Below are 23,939 nucleotides of genomic sequence, written 5' to 3' on the forward strand. Positions count from 1 at the left end.
TGCACCATACCCATGCAGCGTTGCCAAACCATCAACCGTCCACGTCGCCATTACTCGTTATCCTCAAAGAAGGAATTACTAACGTTTTTTGTCTCAACTTATTCTTAACGTTAACAAGAGTTAATGATTATATCGTTCTACTCTGTAGATATTAGGGTGTTTCGGGAGAAAATAATTTGCGAATTTCTACCGTGGCAACCTCTGAAAATTGAATGATTCTCTGAAGAATTGAGCGTTGTACTTTGCCTTTAAGTTGGCCATATATAAGCGGCCACTTTCACTTTTTTCGCACATTTTTCGATTAGTGCCGGGTTCCCGTTTCAATATGTACTGGAACCTGGATGAGCTTATATTCCGTATAGCGACCAGCGGAAATAGAGAGGTAGTTGTGTCTAGTATGTAGTGACTACCTCGTCCAAAAACATTGACCGTCAGAGCAAAAAGCGTTTCGTACGGTAAACTGTCACGCTGATGTTTGCAAATAACATGAGATTTATAGAAATATCTATGTATGAGCTGCAAACATCAGCGTCACGGATGTTCAATGTTTTTGGACGAGGTAGTCACCACGTATGAGACAATTCAAAAATTGAAAAGAAATGTGAAAGAAAAGTGAAAAATTTAATGAGCGCCACTTTAGACGTAACGTAGAACGCTCATTTTATCATACATAGAATCTTCCTTTAAACTCAAACAAAATTTTTAGAGGCTGCCGCGGTAGATATTCGCAAATCATTTTCTCCTCAAGACCTTGATACACATCATATTTTCTTATATTCGTTTCTAGTTACTCAAAGGTGGAAAGATCGATGTTCAAAAAATATGAATCATCGATATCGGAGAGTTTTTGCCATAAGAACGTACCTATCTATAAGGATTTTAAAGAATATAATTCTCACCAATTTTTTTCTCAGTATCTAGACGGTGGATCCATAAATAAATCCACTGTTAAAAACATAACTATCACTATTATTACGTTCGTAAAATATGAATATATGCCTACGCGTGAAACGTTGACAAGTCTGACGTTGTGACATACAGAATAGGAATATATACCTCCAATTTGCTGCCTATGCGCATATTTTTTACAGTGACAAGTACATGATCGCTGGTTCGTTTGTTTAAAATAGAGAAAAACGAGAACGCGACAATAGAACTAGACGTACGGTGTGTTTTTATTTCAAATTATCAAAGATGAGTCCGTTATTATCTTGTAAAGCATGAATTCGTTATTTTAATTGGGGCAGGCTAAAATTCCAAAATTCCACAACTCCTGTGCATTTATAATACATACTTTGTGTGGACAATGCGCGTGCTGTACATTACGTAATCCTAATAATACTATGGCACTTTATACATATATGTCGGTATCATATTTCGGGGTGGAGTAAGTCGGCGGCACGAAATTCCGAAAGTCAAACTACCGACAGTTGAAAACGTAGAAAGACCATAAATACGAAAACACGACTTGTGGAAAAATAAAAGCTGAGAACGCGAAAATGTACAAATAAATTCGTAACATTTTTTTTTTGTTTTTGAGAATGGCCAAGATTGCGGAAGACAAAATATTGAATTGCGAAAATACCGAAGAGAGAAAAAGTCGACTTTTCAAAACTCAGACTCGAGCCTTTGTCAAAAATCTAGGATGACATCAGAAGCCGATATATTCTCTGCAACGCCACACGTATCCAATGGCGGGTGTCAAAGTGCCATCTAGTAAAGTCTGCGTAACTATGACAACCGTATTGCGGCCTTTCGTTTTTCTGGCTCTTCTAAATTTGGCGGATCGTAATTTTGCTGCTTCTGAACTTTGATTGTCGACAACTAATTTTCTCGATTTTGCGGCTCTTCGAAGTATCAGCCGCTCTCGACTTTTAATTGTGTAACTTTTATTTTTCTGTATCTCCACATTCCGTGCTTCGGTCGTTCGGAATACCGACTGTTCTGAAAATACTTTTTCGGATAAGAGAGCGTTCGGTTAGATGAACTTTCGAAGAAACAGTTATTTTATTGGGTGATTTATCGAAAATTCCAAATTCGATACGCTGATTAGTCGTTATTTTAAAATTCGTTTCTCGGAAATTTCAGGTTGTCGACCATTCGACCTTTCGTTCTTTCGAAATTTTGACCTCCAACCCACATTTCGGTCAACAAGTAGATAGCACGAAGAGCCTTAACAATATACAAGAAGATATAAATCGTATTTACAATTGTCATTAGCAATTTTTTTGAATTTACGAACCCGTCGTGTAATAGGTATATTTTTCAAATGCATATATTTATACACAGATAGTACGTTCGAATGGGAATCAAGTCAAATGATAGTTTGAGATCATTGTAATTACGTAATCGGTCGAAAATTCAACCAGACAGTGACGGCATATGTATAACAAAACCGGCTGGTCTCGCAGGTCAATTTATTTTCATCCGTTACTCCTTCGATAAGAAATAAATATATAGAAAAGAAACTCTTCGCTCAACATATCGCTTAAAAGAGCTGCTGGTTGTATATTCCAACGAAAGAGTTACACTTGTGGCAAAAGTGTTTTGTGGCCAGGCAACTGTTTGCGCAGTAGACAAACGGCGCGCAACACCAGCATCTGAAATTTACGGAGATGATTAGATATAAACTCATAAATATAACACGATGCCGTATAATTCGTTGAAACCGAAGTCGACCTCACGAACTTTTGATACGTGTATGTTTCGTGAGAATTTTCTGACGCATTGTGCAGGCTACGATATTTGGTTTTTATTCTGTTGTTACATGTATTACTACTTTCGCTCAAGAGCGTGAAATCCAGCATTCGAGTTTCGTCGAATACATTTTTATCCATCTCGACTGCCAATTTATTCCCTTATCCTTAGAGTAAGAAATTGAATCTTGGAGATCCTTGAAAGGATCTTTGCAGAAATTGCTTACCCAACTAGGCAGAGGATAAGGGCCACCAAGTGCGTCCTACCACTGGCTCCTCTCTCCGTCCTGGTGATACCTTTCTGGCCGCACACGTGACATGTAACCGTGCAAGGATCAGGACCGACGTTTGGAGTGGTGGTGAAGACGTGTACAGACGCACCTGAAGTACGATTGCTTTACATTAGTTGGACTGGCATTTTTCTCGATTCCAGGTAGATACTTCTAGCATATTTTAATCAGAGAAGGTATTTTTGTGCGGTAATGATCACATTTTTAATGTACTTGGCGAAAGGTTTTTGCACCAAGGTGCTTTTTGGTAGTATCTATCATATTTTAACGGTGGAATCAAACGAAGAATCGAAATCATTGATCGCTGATCACCAACAATGAAAAATGAAGTTGGAGCACAATCTGCTCCTTCATTCGTGCCTCTGGCTTCTACCATTGGCACGTGGAAAAAAAATGGACTACCGTGACTACGGAAAATAAAAATGAACATGAGTTACTCAAGCGATGACCATTAAGTTAAAAATAGTAGGTGCAACGATTATTCGAGTCCAAAAAGGTAATCGAACACGACTCGATTGATTCGGTAAAAATTAATCGATTAATCGATTATTTCGTATTTTTATGAAACCAAATGCATATGAAACCAAAATCTCGTAAATTTCAGTATGTAGTTTTAATAGCAGATAAGTTTGTTGATGATTTATAGTTTGATTCATATTATTTTTCAATTTCAGGTAAAAATATTCATTTATCTTTCACTTAGTATATGAAATAGGTTCTCAGTAAGTAAGAAAATGATAATAATTCATACTTTAATCGCATAAATTGATACTGCATTGCGCCGTTCATGGAAGTAAAAAAGAAAAACAGATTGCGAGGAAAAAGAATCGAGTCGGCCGATTAATCGAGCTTGAAGAATAATCGAATATACTCGATTAATCGGGGAAAAAACAATCGATTTAATCGAAAATCGATTTTTTTTTCTGCCATTTTTACGAGTCATCTCTTGATTTCAGCAAATGCAATCCGCCCAGTTTATTTTTGAGATGCGGCGTAACCTTCATGAGAGTCAGAGTCAGATAGGATGGATGAACGAATAATTTTTTTAATGATTTCTATTTACCATTGTATTTAAACACCTTTGATTTATTTATTCGTTATTTTAATCTTGAGAGTGAATTGACGGATGAATGAGTGTTTTTTTTTTTTTTAATAATTTATTTTTACAACCTGTTTCTTTTTTTTTTACCACTATACATCCCTAATTTATTTATTTATTTGGTACGACAACGAATGTGTCTCATAGTTGAACGTGCTCATGATTTGTATTGAGATTGACGATTCGCTATTGAAAATATAAAAGTCGATAGTCCATACAACGCAGCTATAAATTGTAATAAAATAAAAAAAACAAATCGTCACACCATGGCATGACGCATGCTGAGCTGCGCAAGCAGGCACCTAATAAACATTTCTCGGTCGTTTAGGCGAAATTGTTTCAACTCTGGTAAAGGAAATATTATTCTCGATCGGTAGGCAAACAGGCACATCGTTTATGTAATGGCACAAGATCGCCGGCGGGTATTTCGGAAAATATAAACACCCATTTCATGCAGAATGTATGTACAACATTCTTAGGGTACGCTGTATTTCGGGTACTCTGATATAGGGCATCGATCGACGCGTCAGGGCGTATTGATGACGAAGGTATTTCGGAAATAATACTGCGGTCGTGCAACATTTATATCAGGACACTCAACGACACGATTAGATGCCATATTTTTATCTAATCGCCGGCTTACCTACTTTAGATAACGATTTACGCTTGGGCTTTCAGAAATGACGAACCCTTCGGAAAATAGGTGGAATCTTTTCCAAGTCTACAAATCAAATATGTACCACGAGCTCCGAATAAATCGTGAAGTTAACGCTCTCGAAACGAGTCGTACGACCGACTCGTTAATATTTTTCTCATCTACCCACAGGTGGGAACAAACTTGTCGTAAACATGATCAAAACGAATGTAAAAAATGAGCGTGACGCTTACTTTGTCGTTTCAAAATTCATGTAACAATACTAAAAACTCCTAAATCGCGTAGAATGACGAAAATATCGCGGTGCTGATACCAAAAGGGCTTATATATTTATCCTGCGCCCTCGAAAGCCAAAAGGGCGTACAACTAAGTACAAGCTCCTTCGGCACTGGCATCGCGATATTTCCATTAGGGATTATAGACCGTTTCACCTGGTTGAATGTTGACCGGTTGTGCCGGCGTGTAGGCGACACCACCACCTGGTTGAGAGATCGGCTCGGTCGTCGGATTGTAAGGCGAGGCGTTATCTTGGTGATGCATGCTGGGCCCCTAATTCGTGCCGATTTAATTTAAAAGTTGAAACACCGACGAACCGGAAAACCTTCCCCCCAGATCCACCCGACGCACCACTTGACGTATCAAACTATGTTCACCCGTTGTCACCGGAATCGGTTACACACAGAAACTTGGTCACGATTGACGCTGCGGAGACTCGTGGCACCCGGCGAATCGGAGGAGCACCGTCATGGCGGTCACACAGGTGAGTAATCAGGAGGAGGGGGATTTCGAGAGAAACGGAGAACGGAGAGGAAGGTGAAAAAAACGGACGGGTAGAGGGGATAGAAGATTCCTCTGGTGCGGGAAAAACTCCGCGCTTTGAACGTGCATGCATGCCTGGTATTGGTTTACCAATTACACCTTATCGTATACACTCCCGGCAAAAAGTTTGGGTAAACTGGTCGAAATTTCTTGCTGCGCTACAAGTTAGATACCGGACTCAAAAATGAAGACGATCAAATTTGCCAAGTGGCGTTTTAAACAGGATAAATTTACCTTCATTTTACTTTTTTAGAAAATTCTCTATAGGATTTGTTTTTGGCCCCGGTACGTATTTTTGAGCATGGACGTTTTTTCGCCATCGAAATTTTTTTCTATTATGTTTACTTTTGAGTCCGCTATCTAACCGTTAGTGCGATAAGAAATATCGAATAGTGTACCTCAACTTTTGGCCGGCAGTGTATGTTATGCGTGTCGTTACAATACGTAACGTTAAAATAGTGTGGGAACCGAAAGCTCAGGTGTTTGCTCTTATTACGCTTGAATTGTTACAATCAGCCATCACGTCTATTAATAATTCTACCGGGTGTAAGTTTCTGGAAACAATGATTTACGATGTTTTACAATTTTTTGTATTCTACAGGGAGTTTGGATTCGATTGATTACCGTCAAAAATCTTACTTACCTTGCCTAACAACTTCCGATACGATTATTGATCAAATATTTTTGGGAAACTTTCATTATCAGCATTTACACGTGTGTTATAGAAATACTGCAAACAGATGTTCTGAATTTCAGCTGAGTAAAATTTTCTGAGGAGACAGAGGTTGAAAACATCTAGGTACTGTAGAAATTAGTCTTTGCTATAACGAAATATTAAAAAAATTTCACCAGATAGACTGAGCGTCATATTGAAAGCGAAAACTTGGAGTTTCAAACGATTATTCTATCAAATCATCGTTATGTGTATAATTTTATAATCGATTTCATTCAAAGTCGGCAATAATTCGAAATCTTCGATGTGATGTATAATTTTTCCTGTTACACATATAAAACAGTTAAAGCGGTAGACTTGGCGTTTTTGTTTATTTGCCGATTTTTAACGTACGTAAAAGATTGAAGTTTTGATTATTGATTAAAAATTACAAAGTAACGAACGAAATCGTAACGTTTCCGAACTACCGTGTGATGTCATTTGTATATAATATGATACAAGCAGCAGCTGCTTACGTTTGGCTGGAATTATTTATAGCATAAGCAGCCGCAGATCCTTACGTATTGAAACCGTATTCATATTGATACGCACATGGCACAGCGTGAAAATGTATAAAGAAAAAGAAACCGTAGGTTCTCGTTAAGTCGATCGTTGTGCGGAAGTGAGGTCCGGATATGATGCGCCTTTGTGGGAAGCCACGCTTCACGACACGTGACAAGGATACGTAACTGCGTCTTGGTACGTCATGAGTATCGTGTAAAGATTCACTTATGGTGATTCAGTTTTTTCCTCATACAATACTAGCCGAACTGTGTCTCAGTTTTTTTCAGTGGGACACTCACACACTGTAAATCGAAGCAGCGACAGTCGTATTGAATGAAAACAGTATGTATTATAAATGTCTTGTTAATTAGAACATGTGACTAGGTATATGATTATACTTATTATGTGTGTGTATAGCACAGTAAAATATGTCAGGTGTAATCAGCCGCAGTTAACAGCTGAGGTATAGACCATAAAAATTGGAAACTAAGATTAAGATAATACTATTGAAACGTGCTCAAGGAGATCGGTATAAATACGAGATAATGCTGGTAAGTGGAGAGAAAACAGATTCAGCTGTCTTGTACCAAACGAATTATTGCGAAGTTCCGTATTTCCTTGGCAAAAAGGAAAAAAATTGATTTCCGAAAAACTATTTGAATTTACTCATCACCGGTAATTCGTTATCCTTACACAAAAATGAAGAATAACATTTTTTCGACAACATATTCCGGATGCCGATAAAATTTCAAAGCCGATATTTGATTTCACATCAAACGTCGTAGTTTCATAATAATTTCAGAATGTTCAAAAAATCCCATCAACTTCGATCGTGCGTACCGACAGTAAAATTATTCAACTGAAAAATTGTCACTTGTTGAGTATGGCACGTTCGAATTGCTGGTAATCAATGAACTGACTCAAGTCTAATGGTGCGTAAGAAATTGACTTGTTCGGAAAATAGTTACGACGTTAAGAGTGAATTTGTGCTGCTCCCAAATTTTAAAATTACACCGGTCGAATGGTGCCCGCAGCGTTATTCATACGTTTCGGATTGATTATTTGGTAATTGCTATACGGGCAATTTAGCATAGAGTGAATTCATCTGCATTTATGCAATATCATAGTTCTCACTGTAAACTTGCAGCGATCGCTTTCACATGGTCCCAATCACGCGCACGCGTATTTTGGCCAAACTAAAAACAGCATTCCACGCCTAGGCTTTGCCCTGGCTCACTTGGTTCTTAAAAACGAGCTTGACATCTTAAACGTTGCAATTCGTCCTCTTGAAGGTGAGTTCAGGAGCGAAAGACGGCCTTTTCTCTACCGATACCGTTTGGGCCTTAACTGTGGGTAAGTTCTGGCACAACAGTCGATGCAGAAAGCGAACGGGATCCAGAACCAGCATAACCTGAATAAAATTGAAATATCTTAAGACCGGTGTATGGATGCAAGGCTAAAAACTCACTTAAACAAAAAGTTTACCATCGAATTTACAGCGTCTCTGATATTGGCAACACTTGAAACGTAACTTACACTATACAGCAGGCAGCCTTGATGCTCTCTCCCGACGTCAAGTGGTAATTCGAAGAGTTTTCCGTTTGTGAACCAGGACCAGGTATAACCTCGGTTATTACAGCTGAATAGGATCGGAATAATGATTCGGAAAGTTAGTCCGTACAAGTATTAGATTTTCTGAACAAATTCGATCTGCCGTTACGCCAACCTGGAGGTTGCTCCGAAGTCAATGCTGGAGGTTCGAGGGGTGGCGGGGGTGGTTCGGCCGCCATTGACGGTTTGTAGAGGCTGTAAGGTGGCGGCGGATCGTCCGTACGATTTGCACTATTTGGCACAGATCTGCCAGCCGCTGACGTTGCCTCTCTCGCCTTGTTGATCATAACGTGACTCGGCGTATCGTCAAAGTGTAGGAGTCGTAGGAGATGATGGTATCCGGTCCTCCTCGGTTCGGAAATAAGTTACCACCCAGTGTTCACCAGCCAAGGTTTTATCGTCTACTGCGGAATCCGTGAGCTTCCTGCAGCAACTGTGTGACAACATGTGTTGCGTATTTCAGTCAGTGACGTACCTGTAAGAGGAGTATAAAATATCGGATCGCAAGGCCCGTGATACCGTTTTTCGAATCGATGCTATCGATCATTATCGCGATTCGTTATCGTCGCGCAAATTCAGCCGCCATTAAGCTCTCGGAATTTTGTATACGGTACGTTAATTAACGCAGCGAAGTCGTTGGTGATATAACTCGTGAGCGAATGCTATCTTTTGTAACGGTCTCGTATAGGTAGGTATACAAACAATAGCGAAAGAACTAACCTCTTTACGACTCAAGTACTAATTTTTAGTTCGCACGTTGTTTCTACAACAACAACAATAAACCAGAGGCTCGTACCGTTGTATGGTATCCTGATTTGCAATTGAACATGGAAAAAAATATTCCCAATCACACGAACTGAGATAATGACGGAGGAGAGCTTGAATATAATCGATCGAAGGCCTTTACGTTTTGGCGATTCACGATATTAGGTGAAAACGCATTTCAGCGCAGTTCGATCGGGATGATGTTATATTATATTTCGAAATCGCATGGATTGGTGGGATCCAGAGAAAGAAAGAAATAAAGAGAGAGAGAAAGAGAGAGAGAGAGAGGGGATAATAAATAAATTAAAGTATAACTGGCACGTTTATCTGTTAATTATTTTACTGAGCACCTTCAACCGTTACCTAATATTTACACAATTATGATATTTAATTACTTTACCGACGTGCCCGACCACTTAAGCGTCTTGTTATTCACGATTAGCCCGAACTGTGCCTCATCGCGCCAGACTCGAGGTTGAAAATTTTATTTCTTTTATCTATACAACAGGTTTCACATATCTTAAGAATCCATTATCACGGCGCACACTCACCCACACTGACACACATTCGCACACACCGACAAGATTCCACCAACTGTTCTTGACGACTTTTTCCCCTACACGGCGTAAGGCAATCAGTCAACATCCGCTCCGGTTTTCCCAGGGCGTCGATAAATCCATCGTCGTTCATTGGAAATCGGTATAATCATCGCCCGGATCGCATCGTTGGCAACCACTTGTTACCCCCGGTGATTTGGAACTAGCAGCAACAGAGGTCGCAAGGTCCGCACCCGAGACAGAGTCTGCAGGAATCGATGAAACGTTAAATTAACGAAATCGTTCAAGCCGGTACGGTATAAAAATATAAATATCTGGGTAAAAATCGTCCGAAATTCAACCCACCCTAAACAGCACCCGCAGCAAAGAGCCGACTCCGCACTCATTCCCGTTGACCGTTGCTGTTCCTGGGCGGGAACGACGTAGACCGTCGTACCTGTCATGGGAAAAAATTACAGAGGGTACGGCACAGTGTTTGAAACCGATCAATGACCATCGGCGCGGCGTAAACACCGAGTACTTTGAATCCACGTTACCTGGGGGTGGCTGCTGCGTAATTGGCGGGGCACCATAAGGCGGCGGAGGTCCGTACATCGGGTAGCCTTGCGGGGGAGGCGGCTGATTGCCGTACTGCGGGTTGTACTGGTAGTTGTTATTCCCGGGGTACATGACGGCGCGTCGTTAAATGCAGAGACGAACGGCTCGCAGGACTTGCTCGACCGACGAATGACTGGATGGATGTCGACGATACGGAGCGCCAACACTGACTGACTGACGACAATGAGTCGCCGCGAGGCGAGAACGCGGCCTACGCGATAGCTGTAGTTGGAAAACATTTCGCCGCGTCGTGACGCGTCGCGGTGAATCGGCCTCTGTTATCTCAAAAAATTATCGATTTCTTACCGCGGAGACTTGCGTGATTGCCATTTGGCAATGGTGTAATAACTAACGTGCTGCTCACCTGACTTTCAGACTCCTGGACGCAGCCAATGCTGCTGCTGCTGCTCCTGGTGCTCGAATTGTTATTACCTGTTCCGGATTGCCGATGGCAATCGTCTTTGAACATCTCACCATTTATTGCTCGTTTGCCATTCGAGTTAACGACCGTGTACGCCGTGAACATTTTTTTATTTCTATGCAGCACGCATTCGCAACTTTTGGAGGCTTTTGGTATTATTAACGTTAAGACCATTGAGAGGTCGTTTGACGTAAGACGTTGCCAAGTTTTACGCTCAAAGGTGTAAACTTGTTGTTCAGCACCTCAAGGTGATTTAATTTCCTGCCGTATTAACAGTCTGCAGTTACTTCTTGATTAACTTGTAGTACTGATCGCTCGACCGATCGAATTCACCGACTGTATATGACCGTAGTGCCAATGATATATCGGTCGAGGACGTTCCGGACTTGCGATCACAGATCAGTTATGCTATCGCGATCGTTTGTTTACTTTTGCAGTTTACCTACGAGGTAACGAAAAGCCGGCGGAGCCTATCGTTAAAAAAACCGTGGTTATCGCGACAAGCGTGAGGTAGAAACGCTTCGGAGGTGAAAGGAGGAGTCTCTGGCTCACATCGTGTTTTATCAACAAATCCTGATTTGTCTTACTTGCATCGTGCACCACGTGGTAAAGATAACGCGTGCTTGTGAACTTTGCAGTTTACTATTTTTAATTCGAAATTTTTTCCTTCATTCATTGCACTTTTGCCCTTGATCGTAGATCTACACGTAGAAGAGACATAAGTAGTGTGAAACAATAAAAATAAATACTAGATAGGTTATAAGTTTAGTCTTATAAACGAGAATAAATTCAAGTATAACACAACGGTAACTTAAAGACTAAATTAAGACATGATCGGCAGTCCGAAACTTGAACTGCTTTTATTTTCAGCCTTATTTTACGTTTGAAAATATTTTTCTGATCTAAGACTAGATCGGTATGCTCATCGTCGATCTTAACGTCTTTCTCATCGTGGATTCTTAACGCCTGTGCTTTCCTTGATAGGATTTACAGTTGGGACAGTAGTGTGCAGTGTCGAGACAGGATTCCGTGCAGTAGACGATAGGTGCGCAGGGCCAGCAGCTGAAATGCGGACGCGATGAAGACAATTTTTGCATAATTCTCCCGACGGTTGTTTGAAAGAGAAATTTGGGAGATTGATAGTGGACATGTACGTTCGAACTACAAGTCGAAGAGTGATGCGATTTGACATGACATTGATGTACACGGAAAATAGAACGAGAGCCGATAATGTTAATGAAAAATGAGTCGTTGATGCGATTTGAAGGAGTAGCGCATCTTACCCGAATATGCATAAGAGGCATGCCCACAGGTGGGTTCTAGTTGTCGGCTGCTTAATGACAACGCTGCTCACCGTGCGATTGCACTTGGAACAAATCATCGTTATCGGATCCGGCCCGAAAGGGGATGCATTGGTAATGACATGAACCGTTGTCCCTGAAAAATGACGAGATGGAAATTAACGTTAATCGTATGAAATTTGAAATTTTTCCAACTGTGATCGTTTGAAAAAACAGCCACAGTTATTATTTTGAATATTTTTGCAACCCGGGTTTAATTTTCCTTCGCGATTAATCCGGGATTAAAAACAGATCCGCTCAGTCGGCGATAATTCTGTCATCTGATTAAGATACTTATCGAAATATAATCGATAAGATTGATTTGAATAATTCCTTGCCACGAATCTACAAGAAATTAGGCAAACCTGCGCGACATTTTGCAACAATTTATTTTCACCTAGATTTCTGCAAGTACTATGCTAAAGTATGTGGCGCGACTAACAGGGAATCAGTTCGCGAATCTCACGGACCCTTGAAGTGAGGATCAATACCTAGATCCGTTCCCCGATTCACGTCTACTTTTCTGCCATCGGAGTACCTTTGCCTTGGTCGTTCCGTACGGGTTAATTTTCACTTGAAAAATTTACAAAATCGACGCTGATTGCGAGTACCTGGCTGCTGGGTGATGACGTGTGCCGTCACGTTCGCGCCGTGAAGATGGTACAATGGTTGTTCGGTGTACGGGGGTAACGTAGAAAGTGGTACCGAGGTTGTCGTCGGCTGTTCCGTCGGTGGAGAATATGGGGGTGGTTGCTGGTTGATAAATCCAGGAGGCGGAGGATCCTTGTCCATTACTGTGGATGTTTGACGCTCACCTTGAATTTCTGTCGACGATGCAAATGCTGCACGAAGTTCGAAGAACGAATGGTTGTTGCGAACTGGATCGTTCGCGGTGTGAAAACTCCACCAGATCGAGATAGCGTTATCTCATTACGTTCGTCGAGGAACTAATCTGTAAAACTTGATTCCATGCCAAATTCAGCGAAGCTTTGAGTCTAGTCAATGGTCGAAGATAGGAAGGATTGAAGACCGAGATGATAACAATGTCATCGCACCTTTCACGGTCATTTGTTGAAATCGGGGTAAATTTAATGGAAGGAAAGCATTCGCGCGTCTTCCTTGTATTTATAAAACTGTTTAAGAAGAAATGTCGAGTTCCGGAAATATAATTATTCATGATCTCATGACTCATTATTTTTTTTCTCCGAACCACTCACCGGAAAATAGATAGCGACGACGTGCATCGGTTATACAATAAGTACTTTGAATCACAGTATTTCAAATGGTAATTTCACAGAATCCGACGCAAGTGCAGATTCTCAAATGGGAATTTTGTTTGAAAATGAAATTATCTGTGTCAACATTACTGCGGGTGATTCCCTGGTCAATGCAGTGACTCATTACAAGATTACAGAGCGAAGTCTCTTTCGCATTATTTTATCTTCTTGGTTTGATCGAATCGGCAAATAAAATGACACATTAAAATTTGAGCATGTTCGAATCAACGTATTTTAATCAGAACGTTCGATTCCCTTCTTTTCAGACAGTGAAAAACGCTAAAGAAAGGTGAAAACGCAGCAACGATTGTGCTACATAATCAGGAAACAAACTGGTTTATAATGAGTAATCTAGTTATTTACCCACCCGATGACGCAAATGCTGTGATTTTTCATTAGTCACTTTGAAACGTCAGATACTAGAATTACATCTGTATCTCATTGCAATATCGCAGGTTCAAATCCAATTGTTAAATTCAACAAGACTGCAAATTGATAATTTTGAGCTATTCGATTGTAACAAAAGTTTGCAGATATTTTGAATCTTGGGAAGTTAATAATAGAATATATTAATATAAGACAGGTTTAAAAGATTCCGTAACCCTGGTATGCATAGACATTCTACCACCGTTTCCAGTTTATTTGTTTTCCAACGGTTCGCATTCAAGGCTTCGTCTATTCTGATCGTGAATTTAGAACGATGTAGCAAAGTTACCGTACACTTGGACGGAGTAACTACGCTTCAAAAATACGCGACGCATATTTCGTATCAAAGGCCGGCATTGAACGTGAGGCGAATAGCAACATTGCTTTGTTACATTCAATGCCGTATTCGGTAGAATAATTACTCGTACCAATACACCCGCGTGAAATTTAATTTCACGGTCTACTTACAAAATCATCGAGTAGGATATCTTGCTTTCCGCAACTGTGGCAACAGTGGGTAAAAGCTTCATCAACAACTCACGTCGAGTTGACATTAGCAGTTTCCTCACTTTGAGTTTAGCAACTGGTTGCACACAGAGGTCGAAAATTGCGTCCATCTGGTGCCATCTGTTGGTACCCATGTAAACAATGTGAATTTTCTCAGAATTTAGCTGCATGTTGTGAGATAACATCTCTACCATATCGCGTCAGTTTGGATAAAATTGACGAACTCGGAGGAAAAATTTTAATATCATGGTCAAGAAACGTGCTCGAATAATTTAAAAATTGATTATTCAAAAAGATCGTTTCCAAAAGGCTGAATGAATTTAACACTCTGTTTTCACGATAAATGGTAACATACCGTCATCTCACCGACGATGTGTCACTTTTCATCTAAAGTCGAGGCCACGGTCGGTATTTAATTTCATTTTAGAGGATACGTACGTGTACGCGCTGAGTGGATTGCTACGTTGCGCTCGTTGAATTATCTTTATTTTTTTCCTTCCCCTGCGAATAGATGCAACTCAGGATCGACCCACGTTACTTTTTTGACAGTAGTTCTGCGGGTGGAGGTATCCCAATAGAGTATCCATAACATGGGTTATCTGCCATTATGAAAATGAACCTGGGGTTTGGTCCGAACAGTGATAAACTAGCCGAAGATGTTTTGCATCCGCCCAATGTTCACCATTAGAACCGAAATTCTATTCGCTATACGCTAATTGGACAGAGTTGTCAGCTCCTTCGAAATCCCCGACGATCTTCTTTGCAAAACTATTTATTGATTCCGGACGGATGTTCAACGCGTTGTGCGAAGCACGGCTGGTTTCTTTTAGTTTTTACACCCAAGGGAATTCACGTACTTCGTGAATGTATACAAAATAAGTTATATCAATGACCATACGGTACTTTAATCTATGATGTTTACTGAACGTTGAGTTGTCATGTCTGCATCAAACCAATCCTCGCCTCAATCCGCAACTGGGAATGGGCCTCGTAAGTTTATTACATCACATCTCCCAAAGATGTTGTATTATTATGTCGGTTATAAGACATCGATCTGACCAGCTATCATTTTATATTTAAATTTTTTTTTTCAGGTAATCACCACAGTCCGGCTATAGCGTACTGCTCAACCTGTAGGAGGAACGTTACCACCGAAGTGCAAATATCTTACTCGAAGATCGCGCACATTACTTGTATCCTCTGCATTGTTGCTGGGTGAGTGATGATGGGATCTGATTATCCTTATTTGCTCGATTGATACAATTTTTCATTTATAATCGCAGCTGTTTTTTCGGATGCTGTCTTCTTCCGTATTTCTCGATGTGTTTCGTCACCGCAAAACATTACTGCCCGGACTGCAATACCCATTTAGCATCTCACAACTCTATTCTGGAAGCTTTGCACTAGGAAGAAGGGCCCATTCATCTGCTAAGGCACGTCGGCACTTCTGATTTATAGACACTATTATACCTACGTATCTGAGACTAGAATAAAGCTGTTCCAGCATATACGCCTACCTGACGCAGGCCTTTCATTAAGGGAGTACAACCTGTCCCTTTATTCGACTTAACGAGAGTTACAATCTAAGGATATATCTAAGGTAAAATGACACGAATAATTTTCTGCCCCGGCGTGTTGTCAGATAAATTTTATTCAATTTCCTGCTGGCACTTTCAACGTTCACGTTTTTTTTTGCCACCGAATGAGAAATCCGTGTCGTTGCTCTCGTCGCCCGCATCACCAAGGTGTGTAAGTTCCCAGGTAAGTTCGGCAAATCGGGCAATGGTGATGCGTACTTTTGCAGGAATCGATGCAGTACGGGACCAAACAACACGGCCAGCATCTGCGAATCGTCATAAATTACCAAACTCCGTTATAAGCCAACAAATTTTCATGCTAGGTGTTCCGTGTTCGTAGGTTTAGCGCTCCGGGCACTGACTGGAAAGGGTACAATAAGGGCGTTCAACTTTACCCGCATAGGAAAAGTACCAATGCCGAGATGTGGGTGATGGCCGATCGTCGAGCTTCGATTGCGGTTACGACGACTGTCGCACATCTGGGGCAAATGGTGGCGGTGGGCCTCGGCGGCCAGGCACCCCTGTTGGCTGGAACCGTGACTCTCATATCATTTCCAAAAGCGAGTTTTCCACGTCGGAATAATGGAAAGTGAAATGAAAAAATTGACAAAAAGGGTCAGGATTTCAACGAGTCCGACATTCGGGAAGATTTACGAATATACGTGAAGAGAAGATTGATGTCGTGTATTACGAGTCACTGAAATAATCTGTTCCATCGAATACGGAGACACGCAGAGACCTTGGGCTTGGGCATAACTTGGCGGGGGTATCGGTGCTACGAATGAGGCGACAGTGTCGCTGGACAGTCTTGGTGGTAGTGGGATGGTAGATTCGGTGTAGAGCGGTCTCTGCTCTCTGAATATTCCCGAATACGTAGGTGGTGGTCCCATTGTGTAAGGTATCAGATCCGGCTGCGGGATGAGGGATGAGGTGAAGAAGAAGAAGAAGAAACGATAAAAAGAAATACTCCAGAGCCTCGTTTTAATTCCATCAGCTCCATACATCTTCTCCCTGAGGGATGTTTCGTCTGAAGCAATTTCTCCAGCTCCATCGATTGTCTGGACGCCTTCGTTGTAAATTCAGCAAGCTTCTTTGGCTGTTGATCGAAGGTGGCGACATTGTGAAATTTGGTAAACCGGGTGTTGTCACAGGCGACGAACTTGTCACGGCAATTGCCGAAGTACCTGTTGATTAATTATACGCAATTTGCCCCATACGCTTAACGCAAAGACACCGTCTAAATTTGACCTATCGAGGATTTCTGAATCTGCGGAATAACGACGATAAACAGGCTGAATTTACTCGTATTGTTTTACATATTGCTCATTTGTTGAATGGGACAAAATATCTTCCTACCGGTGACGGGGTTGACTCCGGACAAAACTAATACCACCAACTGTACCGACTAATCAGGTCAACAGGATATTAAATGTCACTACTTTCGGTGACCATGATTGGATTCTAGCGATTCAATATCCATTTTCTAAATCTATTTGAACGTTTTCAAAATACGTCATATACTTTGCACACCGACGCTTTCTGCGCATGGAACAACTGCTTGCACTAACCAAGCAAAAGTAGTTCGTTGCCAATTTTCAATCAAAACAGCGACAGTGAAATTTAGACGGTTCTCCCCGAAGTAAAAGTTGTCATAAAAGAACTTTACTCGGTTCAACGTTGATGTAACGAATGGGATGATCCTGCTCAATGACGTCCAGCAGCAGACTTCTGGCATCCGGAGTCCGAGTGCCATAGTCAGTGGTCACAGTCAATACTTCACTTTTTGGTCCAGAGCGGCTGGAAGAGACAGAGGTAGCGATCTGCATCACGTTAATAGGGAGCGTCGAGGACTTGGTCGATGTCAAAGAGGGGTGTGGAGGCGTCGCCTGCGTGGCTGCCTCGTGACTGAACTTCACGGTCACCTGTAAGAATTGAAAATTATGGAAGAAACGTCTACAGGAACAGAAAAGAAGATAACGAAGACTTACCGCCTCGACCCGAAACTGCGAGAATACAGATTTAACAGCACTTGTGGAAGATTCGGGACCTTCTATCGTTCCGGAAGGCATTTCCGCCTCCAGTATTTCCGGCACTGTCGACGGGGGTTTTTGATCCTCCTCGTTAGATTTGGACATCGTAACCCCTATCAACGTCAATGGTGTTTGCGTACCGCGCATAGTCTGCTTGAAAGTTCCCGGTAAAGGATTCACCGGGTACTTGATTATCGCCTCTAACGATTCAGGAACTTCTTGCGCCGTATCCAAGTTGCGACTTGTCGGGGACGTGAACTTTGAACCTGGAAATTAATGCGAATGGCTTCATCATACGTTGCGTCTAGCAGCTTACTCTACTTTGTTATAGTACCTGTTGCTTCGGCGTTACGGCATTCGTTGTAATCTTGGGTGATCGCGGAGCCATTTTCAGAGGCGCTGGGTTCCGGATTGGCCTCCATAAGCAGTTATACGGGTTTCAATTCATTGTCGAATGCAGGTCTTACGGTTTGCAGTAGGAACTTTGAGAACAGCTTGATTATGGAGCTTAGTCGAGGCAATTGTCCTGTAACATTTCCTGTGCCTTAACAAGTTGCCGCTATCGGAACCCGTCAGTATCTCGGGCGGGATTGTCATCAGGCAAAGAGGGCACTTGTGTATCGGATTTTTACCGAGCACCGTGAAATGCGGGACAAAACACAAACTGTGAAAACGTAGAGATTACAGTTAGGCGATTATGAGCGAATGAAATCAAGTTCAAGGCTTGGAACGAGGAAACAGTTGTTAGAATGCAAGTAGCTAATAACCAAAATGGACACAGGAGCTTGCTCATGATGTAGGTGAACGAGGATGACCCATACGTAACAATAGTCTTAATTTTCTCCTCACAACCAGGACAAACTACCACAATTGGTCGGTAGGTCGACGGCATGAATTTCAGCAGTATTCCCATTTTTAATACAAGTGTTTGATCGACGCATTTTTAGTCTTCCAGAATTGAAAGTTGAATTTTAACAAGCCTGATATCTGGACAGAGGCAAAACCATGCTGCACGGATCTACGCGAAACTACATGAAATTTTTAAAAAGCCTGTTTGCACGCAAGTGATGGGATCAACGATAACAAATGCTTGGAATATGTGTCAGAGTCAGAAAGGGTTGGTATACGTAACCTGCTAAAGACGATCAAGTCGGTGTGCAGTCCAATTGTACGTTTGCATCAGGATAGTTCTAGCGGTAATTCTGTCTCTGGGCTCCGTACGGCGAAGTTCTGCCACCAAGGATAACACGAGAACAGATCGGGCACCTGTGCCTTGGAGTTCTCAACACGTTTGTGAAACGTGGCAACAAACATAAGCTGCGACAACGTCAGTACGTGATTGTCATTTGGTATGCACGAGGTCCTCCTATCGTTCAAACTCAAACACGCAGGGGACAAATTTCGCGAATCCAAGCAACAAATATACTCGTACCAGACACGATATACTTCACACTGAATTTACGTTAACTTTGTCTTTGTAGAAATTCACCGTTCCCGTTACGTCTGCCAATGAGCTTTAGAGTGAGTGAGCTTATCGCAGATCCAGCTATGCAGGAGTATACAGTAAAGTGAAGAGGAAACATCCTTACCAACATGGTAGAAGAACGGTGCTGAGCAAGGACATGTACCATTTCGGACCTGGGTCCACTGTTGCATGTACATAACAATTGCAGTGCGGACAAAGTATTTCGGCCGACGTTGCACCGCTGATATGCCGATTGGTCACATTTTCCGAGGAACATTTATCCTCCCAGTAAACGTTCTTACAATCGTTCGTGTCCTTGTGCCGATAGTTGTCGAGATTATCCAGACTCTCAGAGTTTTCATCGTTGTATCTCCACTCTTCTCGATCATCCGATTCCTCGTCGCACCAGCTGCACCTGTCGTGATGCTCGTCGTAGTGACGCCTCTCATTCCTGTCTTGGGAATGGTCGTAGTATTTTTCATGGAATGGTTCTAATTGAGCCATATTGTTTCCCAGCACTCAAGATTAACTAGGAACTTCCCGTAGCGAAACTTTGCTCAGCCTCTCCCATTCGTTATCGCGTGAAAACCACTGTTTTGATAGTTATGTACTCTTGAGGTACGTGCGTGGCCAACTCCCCACGGGACAATCGAAATCCAACTGAAACTTGACGGAAACTATAACACGTAATTGACAAGGGATGTCACAATATATGTATACGTACATGTAGTGTGTATGGTGGAAATTTCAGGGCAGTATAGATTTTAGGTAAAAGGAATTGAAACCAACCTGTTTAGCCCAGAAGAATTTTGAAGAAATCGGAAGAATTCTGGTACTTGGTCGTAGGGTAAGAAAGTGTTTTTATTTTTAATTTATATTCTGTGATTTCGAAACTGTATAAGCAGTGTCCGGACGTTCTTAAGTTAATTTTGAATTTATCTTTGGTTATTCAGACGCCTTGAGACGTCTGCATCTCGATGCTGGGGTCATTGCCACGAGAATTTAGTGTCACTAAAATCCGTGAGGACAGCGTTGAAGTACCGAGTTCTGTACTCGGCAGATTTTTCCGCGACTTGCGGCGTTCTTCAGGCTATTTTCGCGCGTCCAATTTTTCGTCGATTTACAAAGAAGCCGCAAACGGGCCTGTCATTTATAATTCGAGAAATAAATAATCCAATAGTGACTGTGAATAAGACGGACGAGTTGGACGTTCAGCGATATGAAGTCACAATTAACACCCGAGGAAGTACGTCCAAGCGGTAGCAGCTATCGTGCGTATAAATTCAAGGCCGGCATAATCTAGATAAAGAATTATACCCAAGCGTGATATCCAGAAAAGATGTTCGATCACAGTGATTAGTAACATCTGTGTAACGCCGAGTGCGGCAAATGCGGAATGGTTGTCAACTCGTGATTAGGATCGCGAAAACGTAAAAAAACAAACGTGCGGAACAAAAAATTAACAACATTTCCTGTGCATAATTTCTGCCCTTCGAAGAAGACTCATCCGCGAAAACGATCATGGAAATGGGAAGTCTGACCGAAACCGGAACTGCTGACAGTTCGCGTGACGGTCAAATGTCTGTCGAAAGATTTGTGCCGATTAACGACAACGATACCTCGACTGGTGACCTGAAGTGCAAGAAATTCACAACACGTTCGTCCTGGAAATATTTGCACGGTAATATCCTCGCTACGTACTTTCTTCCAGATTGGATCCTCATTACAAAGGGTGAACCGTACGTTCAATTTCCTGTTTTCAGAGCATACAACCCTCGGGCCGCGACTGGCCACTATGACTTGCCCAAATTGTCTTATGGCCATTGAAACCGCTGTCCGATACGTCGAAACCAGTCAAACTCATCTGGTTGCGATCTGCCTGTTTCCTTTAGGGTTAGGGATTACTTACTGTTTATAAGGAATGTGATTTTGCCTGAAGTTAAGCGAAGAGAATTTAAGGGCTGGAATCCAATCCGGAGATATTCGGCTACCACGTTCAACGCTTAAGAGTTTAAAAACTATCCCCTAGTCTATTGTTGTCAGGGGAGAGGTATTATAGCTCATTAATTTATTCCCCCGAGGGATTTATTCACCCTTCCAAAGCCCCGAACATCGTTCGATCGCAATCCACCCTAGTCAATCAACGTCAGTCGTTAAATCTTCGGTATTCTCTTTTGTTACAGTTTGTGCCTTCTCCCCTATTGCACACCGTATTTTCGAAACGCCGAACACTACTGTCCCCTGTGTGACATTTATTTGGGTACTTGTTTTGCCAAAGAAGTAAACGGTGTGAAATGCTGACGTGACAAATCCGCGAACGAGTGATTGTACTGGATTAATGAATTTTTAACTACGTTTGTCATTGAGTCTTGAATCCTCGCTTAACCCAAAAACCTTCTTTTTCCTCAACCGTTGACTCAAGGAAGGAGCCATACAATTTTATTTTATCACTGATCCCGATCCCAATTACAACATATTGACTAGATATAATTGGTTATTCTCTTTTAGTGGTTCGTCGATCTGTTACAATGCTAAAAACACATTAAATTAAAGCGTGCATGCGCGTGTACTTTTTTAATTGTCATCCAACACCTAACACACGTACGATTCAATACGCTATCTAACCTTAATATAAATATACTATAATTACTTATGGATAAATGTTACTCAGTGAGAATAAAAGACTTGAGGATTAATGACACAATTATTATTTTCACGTGAACGGGCGTAGGTACTTCTGGTCGATAAGGTAACTACAAAATGAATAGAGAAATGTCCTAATTTCATCGGCAGCCGCTTTTGTGCTCGGTAACTCGTGGATCTGGGTCGCTGGATATCATTTTCTAAAGTTGGGCTGCAATTACTGGTCATTGCGTCGGGCAGGGTAAGAATAATTTACACTAAATTGTCGGAATTTCACCGCACGATTTCGTCCGTTCACTCGTTTAACCCCGTGCTATCTATTCTTTTTTTTCCTATCTCTCTTTCTCTTATACTTTCTCTTCGGGATCATCCCTTTCTCATGAAAATGCCGAGTACACGAAATTCGTAGTGATTTGATTACTTTGAGAGAAAACCCTTGCATCAAGAGAAAGAAGAGCTTCAGCCTGTAATTTTATATACGTACGACTATTAAAAAATGGTGCCGCGTTCCGCGCCTATCATCGTATAGATTTTCTCCTCCGCATCCGTAACGTCTTCACGATAGAATGTAAAAAGTTTGCACAAGAATCGCCTCGTTTCGCGACAGCTGCGCAAACAACGAGGTGCAGGAGAACGTTACTAATTTATTGGGCATTAAAAAACAGCTACACGAAACGGGCGTTTGATGGGTATGACGATCGATCCTCGATTCCAGCTCATGGCAATCCTGGGCACACAGTAGCATCTGGGATTCGGTCATTAATGTGGAAAACTCCCCGAAATTGTATCAAGATTTATCTCAGCTTTGGGCGTAGCCGTGAGGAACTTCAGCGTAAAGACGAGCACTTTGTCACGCCTTTAACCAGCAGCTGCTTTCGAATCTTCCGATGGGCGAGTAGACACTTCGTGCTAGCTTCTGAATATACGATTTGCTCACCATCTGCAGAAGCAAACAAGTTTGTTTATTGTGATAAAAAATAAAAATAAAAACATACAAACGAGTCCGACTACTTCCACGCTTCAAACTGCTGCAAATATTTGTCAAGTTCGATTTTCCGATACTCCACAATTGCGATTCCGCATTTCCCCAACTCGCGTGCAAGTCTGATAACTCACGTTAGTTTTTAGAGAAAATAAATGGATCCGAAAAATTTTCATAATCCTTCGGAATTGCGCGGCGTTACTCGAGTCAGGTTCGGCGTTTCGAGAACTTCGAGAACGGGACGAATAGCATTCATATCCATCCTGTTAAATATGCGGTGCGAAACCGGAAGCTGTTGTCGAGTAATTTCCGTTGATATATAGGTCCGAGCTCCGGAAGAAGACGGCTTCAACCGCAGGCGCAATATGTGAATGTCAACGAAGTCTCTCAGCCACGTTATATAATGCTTTTATCACTAGAACCGATTCGGAGTCTGGAGTTTACGACGAGATTCCGTTTTAGTTGGATATCTCATGCATGCAATTCTAGTGGCGGATGAATTTAGATTCGATGTAAATTCTTTATTGCCTTCAACCCCGTTCGTGTCAAAGGTGCGTTGTATAAACGGCGAAGGTATTCGTCGATAAACTCGGCGTTGAACCGCGAATAATGTCGAGCATTGACAACACAGTGTGTAGTTTGAAGTTGAACGATGCCTATGTACCGTGTCCATCGTCACCGCGCGATGGTTCGACGAATGCAGGTATTAAATACGGTGAATAATATCCCGAAAGTCTCACTTTTTTTTTTATCATAACCGTGGGCACGGTATTCCCTGCACGATTTTCATTCCCGACCACGAGAGGCTGCAGAACGAATTGCAGAAGTTATACGTATCTAGAATTCCCCGACACCGTTAAACTCCTTCGTGGCGTAGGTTCGTTATAGTTAGGTACATATTTATACGCACACATATTTATTTACAGGTATATATGATACCCTCTACATAGAGGGCCGAAAACCTCC

At 41.7% G+C, this 23,939-nt stretch overlaps 4 protein-coding genes across 9 annotated transcripts; 1 reads left to right on the forward strand and 3 right to left on the reverse strand.

Annotated features, from left to right (window-relative positions):
• Window positions 1-6,560: 6,560 nt before the first annotated feature.
• Window positions 6,561-10,684, reverse strand: LOC124297085 (cysteine-rich and transmembrane domain-containing protein 1-like). 4 transcript variants are annotated; one of them, XR_006906520.1, is made up of 6 exons: window positions 10,670-10,684; window positions 10,245-10,527; window positions 10,054-10,144; window positions 8,502-9,953; window positions 8,312-8,414; window positions 6,572-8,186 (listed from the first exon to the last, which is right to left on the reverse strand). XR_006906520.1 is itself a non-coding variant. In XM_046747705.1 (3 exons), the coding sequence occupies exons 1-3, from the start codon at window positions 10,375-10,377 to the stop codon at window positions 9,911-9,913; spliced, it is 267 nt and encodes an 88-aa protein (XP_046603661.1). In that variant the 5' UTR covers window positions 10,378-10,495; the 3' UTR covers window positions 9,474-9,910. The 4 variants fall into 4 exon arrangements, 1 of the variants encoding a protein (XP_046603661.1); XR_006906519.1 differs by lacking the exon at window positions 10,670-10,684 and having other exon boundaries at window positions 6,561-8,186; XR_006906521.1 differs by having other exon boundaries at window positions 6,569-8,186; window positions 8,312-9,953; window positions 10,245-10,580.
• A 678-nt stretch (window positions 10,685-11,362) lies between these two features.
• LOC124297083 (lipopolysaccharide-induced tumor necrosis factor-alpha factor homolog) lies at window positions 11,363-14,286 on the reverse strand. Of its 3 annotated transcripts, none has more exons than XM_046747703.1 (4): window positions 14,238-14,286; window positions 12,678-13,018; window positions 12,010-12,163; window positions 11,363-11,788 (listed from the first exon to the last, which is right to left on the reverse strand). In XM_046747703.1, exons 2-4 carry the CDS (start codon window positions 12,856-12,858, stop codon window positions 11,686-11,688), a joined length of 438 nt encoding a protein of 145 aa, XP_046603659.1. In that variant the 5' UTR covers window positions 12,859-13,018; window positions 14,238-14,286; the 3' UTR covers window positions 11,363-11,685. The 3 variants fall into 3 exon arrangements, with proteins under 3 accessions (XP_046603659.1, XP_046603658.1, XP_046603657.1); XM_046747702.1 differs by having other exon boundaries at window positions 12,678-13,026; window positions 14,238-14,281; XM_046747701.1 differs by lacking the exon at window positions 14,238-14,286 and having other exon boundaries at window positions 12,678-13,208.
• A 400-nt stretch (window positions 14,287-14,686) lies between these two features.
• On the forward strand, window positions 14,687-15,740 carry LOC124297084 (lipopolysaccharide-induced tumor necrosis factor-alpha factor homolog). Its single transcript, XM_046747704.1, has 3 exons — window positions 14,687-15,266; window positions 15,371-15,491; window positions 15,560-15,740. The coding sequence occupies exons 1-3, from the start codon at window positions 15,215-15,217 to the stop codon at window positions 15,681-15,683; spliced, it is 297 nt and encodes a 98-aa protein (XP_046603660.1). The 5' UTR covers window positions 14,687-15,214; the 3' UTR covers window positions 15,684-15,740.
• Window positions 15,741-16,475: 735 nt separating this feature from the next.
• LOC124297080 (uncharacterized) lies at window positions 16,476-19,544 on the reverse strand. Its single transcript, XM_046747696.1, has 5 exons — window positions 19,473-19,544; window positions 18,218-19,200; window positions 17,842-18,149; window positions 17,520-17,775; window positions 16,476-17,037 (listed from the first exon to the last, which is right to left on the reverse strand). The coding sequence occupies exons 2-5, from the start codon at window positions 18,303-18,305 to the stop codon at window positions 16,844-16,846; spliced, it is 846 nt and encodes a 281-aa protein (XP_046603652.1). The 5' UTR covers window positions 18,306-19,200; window positions 19,473-19,544; the 3' UTR covers window positions 16,476-16,843.
• Between the last annotated feature and the right edge of the window lie 4,395 nt (window positions 19,545-23,939).

The sequence above is a fragment of the Neodiprion virginianus genome, chromosome 2 (genome assembly GCF_021901495.1).
Source record: "Neodiprion virginianus isolate iyNeoVirg1 chromosome 2, iyNeoVirg1.1, whole genome shotgun sequence".
In the NCBI taxonomy this organism is placed as follows: Eukaryota; Metazoa; Arthropoda; class Insecta; order Hymenoptera; family Diprionidae; genus Neodiprion; species Neodiprion virginianus.

Coding starts and splice junctions, on each gene's coding strand:
- LOC124297085 (XM_046747705.1), bottom strand. CDS start 10,377: ATGTACCCCGGGAATAACAACTACCAGTACAACCCGCAGTACGGCAAT. Junction 10,145..10,244: donor TACGCAGCAGCCACCCCCAG/GTAACGTGGATT, acceptor TTCCCATGACAG/GTACGACGGTCTACGTCGTT. Junction 9,954..10,053: donor TGCTGCGGGTGCTGTTTAGG/GTGGGTTGAATT, acceptor CGATTCCTGCAG/ACTCTGTCTCGGGTGCGGAC.
- LOC124297083 (XM_046747703.1), bottom strand. CDS start 12,858: ATGGACAAGGATCCTCCGCCTCCTGGATTTATCAACCAGCAACCACCC. Junction 12,164..12,677: donor CGTCATCACCCAGCAGCCAG/GTACTCGCAATC, acceptor GTCATTTTTCAG/GGACAACGGTTCATGTCATT. Junction 11,789..12,009: donor TGCCTCTTATGCATATTCGG/GTAAGATGCGCT, acceptor TCCGCATTTCAG/CTGCTGGCCCTGCGCACCTA.
- LOC124297084 (XM_046747704.1), top strand. CDS start 15,215: ATGTCTGCATCAAACCAATCCTCGCCTCAATCCGCAACTGGGAATGGG. Junction 15,267..15,370: donor CGCAACTGGGAATGGGCCTC/GTAAGTTTATTA, acceptor TTTTTTTTTCAG/GTAATCACCACAGTCCGGCT. Junction 15,492..15,559: donor ATCCTCTGCATTGTTGCTGG/GTGAGTGATGAT, acceptor TTATAATCGCAG/CTGTTTTTTCGGATGCTGTC.
- LOC124297080 (XM_046747696.1), bottom strand. CDS start 18,305: ATGGAGGCCAATCCGGAACCCAGCGCCTCTGAAAATGGCTCCGCGATC. Junction 18,150..18,217: donor CCGTAACGCCGAAGCAACAG/GTACTATAACAA, acceptor ATTAATTTCCAG/GTTCAAAGTTCACGTCCCCG. Junction 17,038..17,519: donor TTACATCAACGTTGAACCGA/GTAAAGTTCTTT, acceptor ATTAATCAACAG/GTACTTCGGCAATTGCCGTG.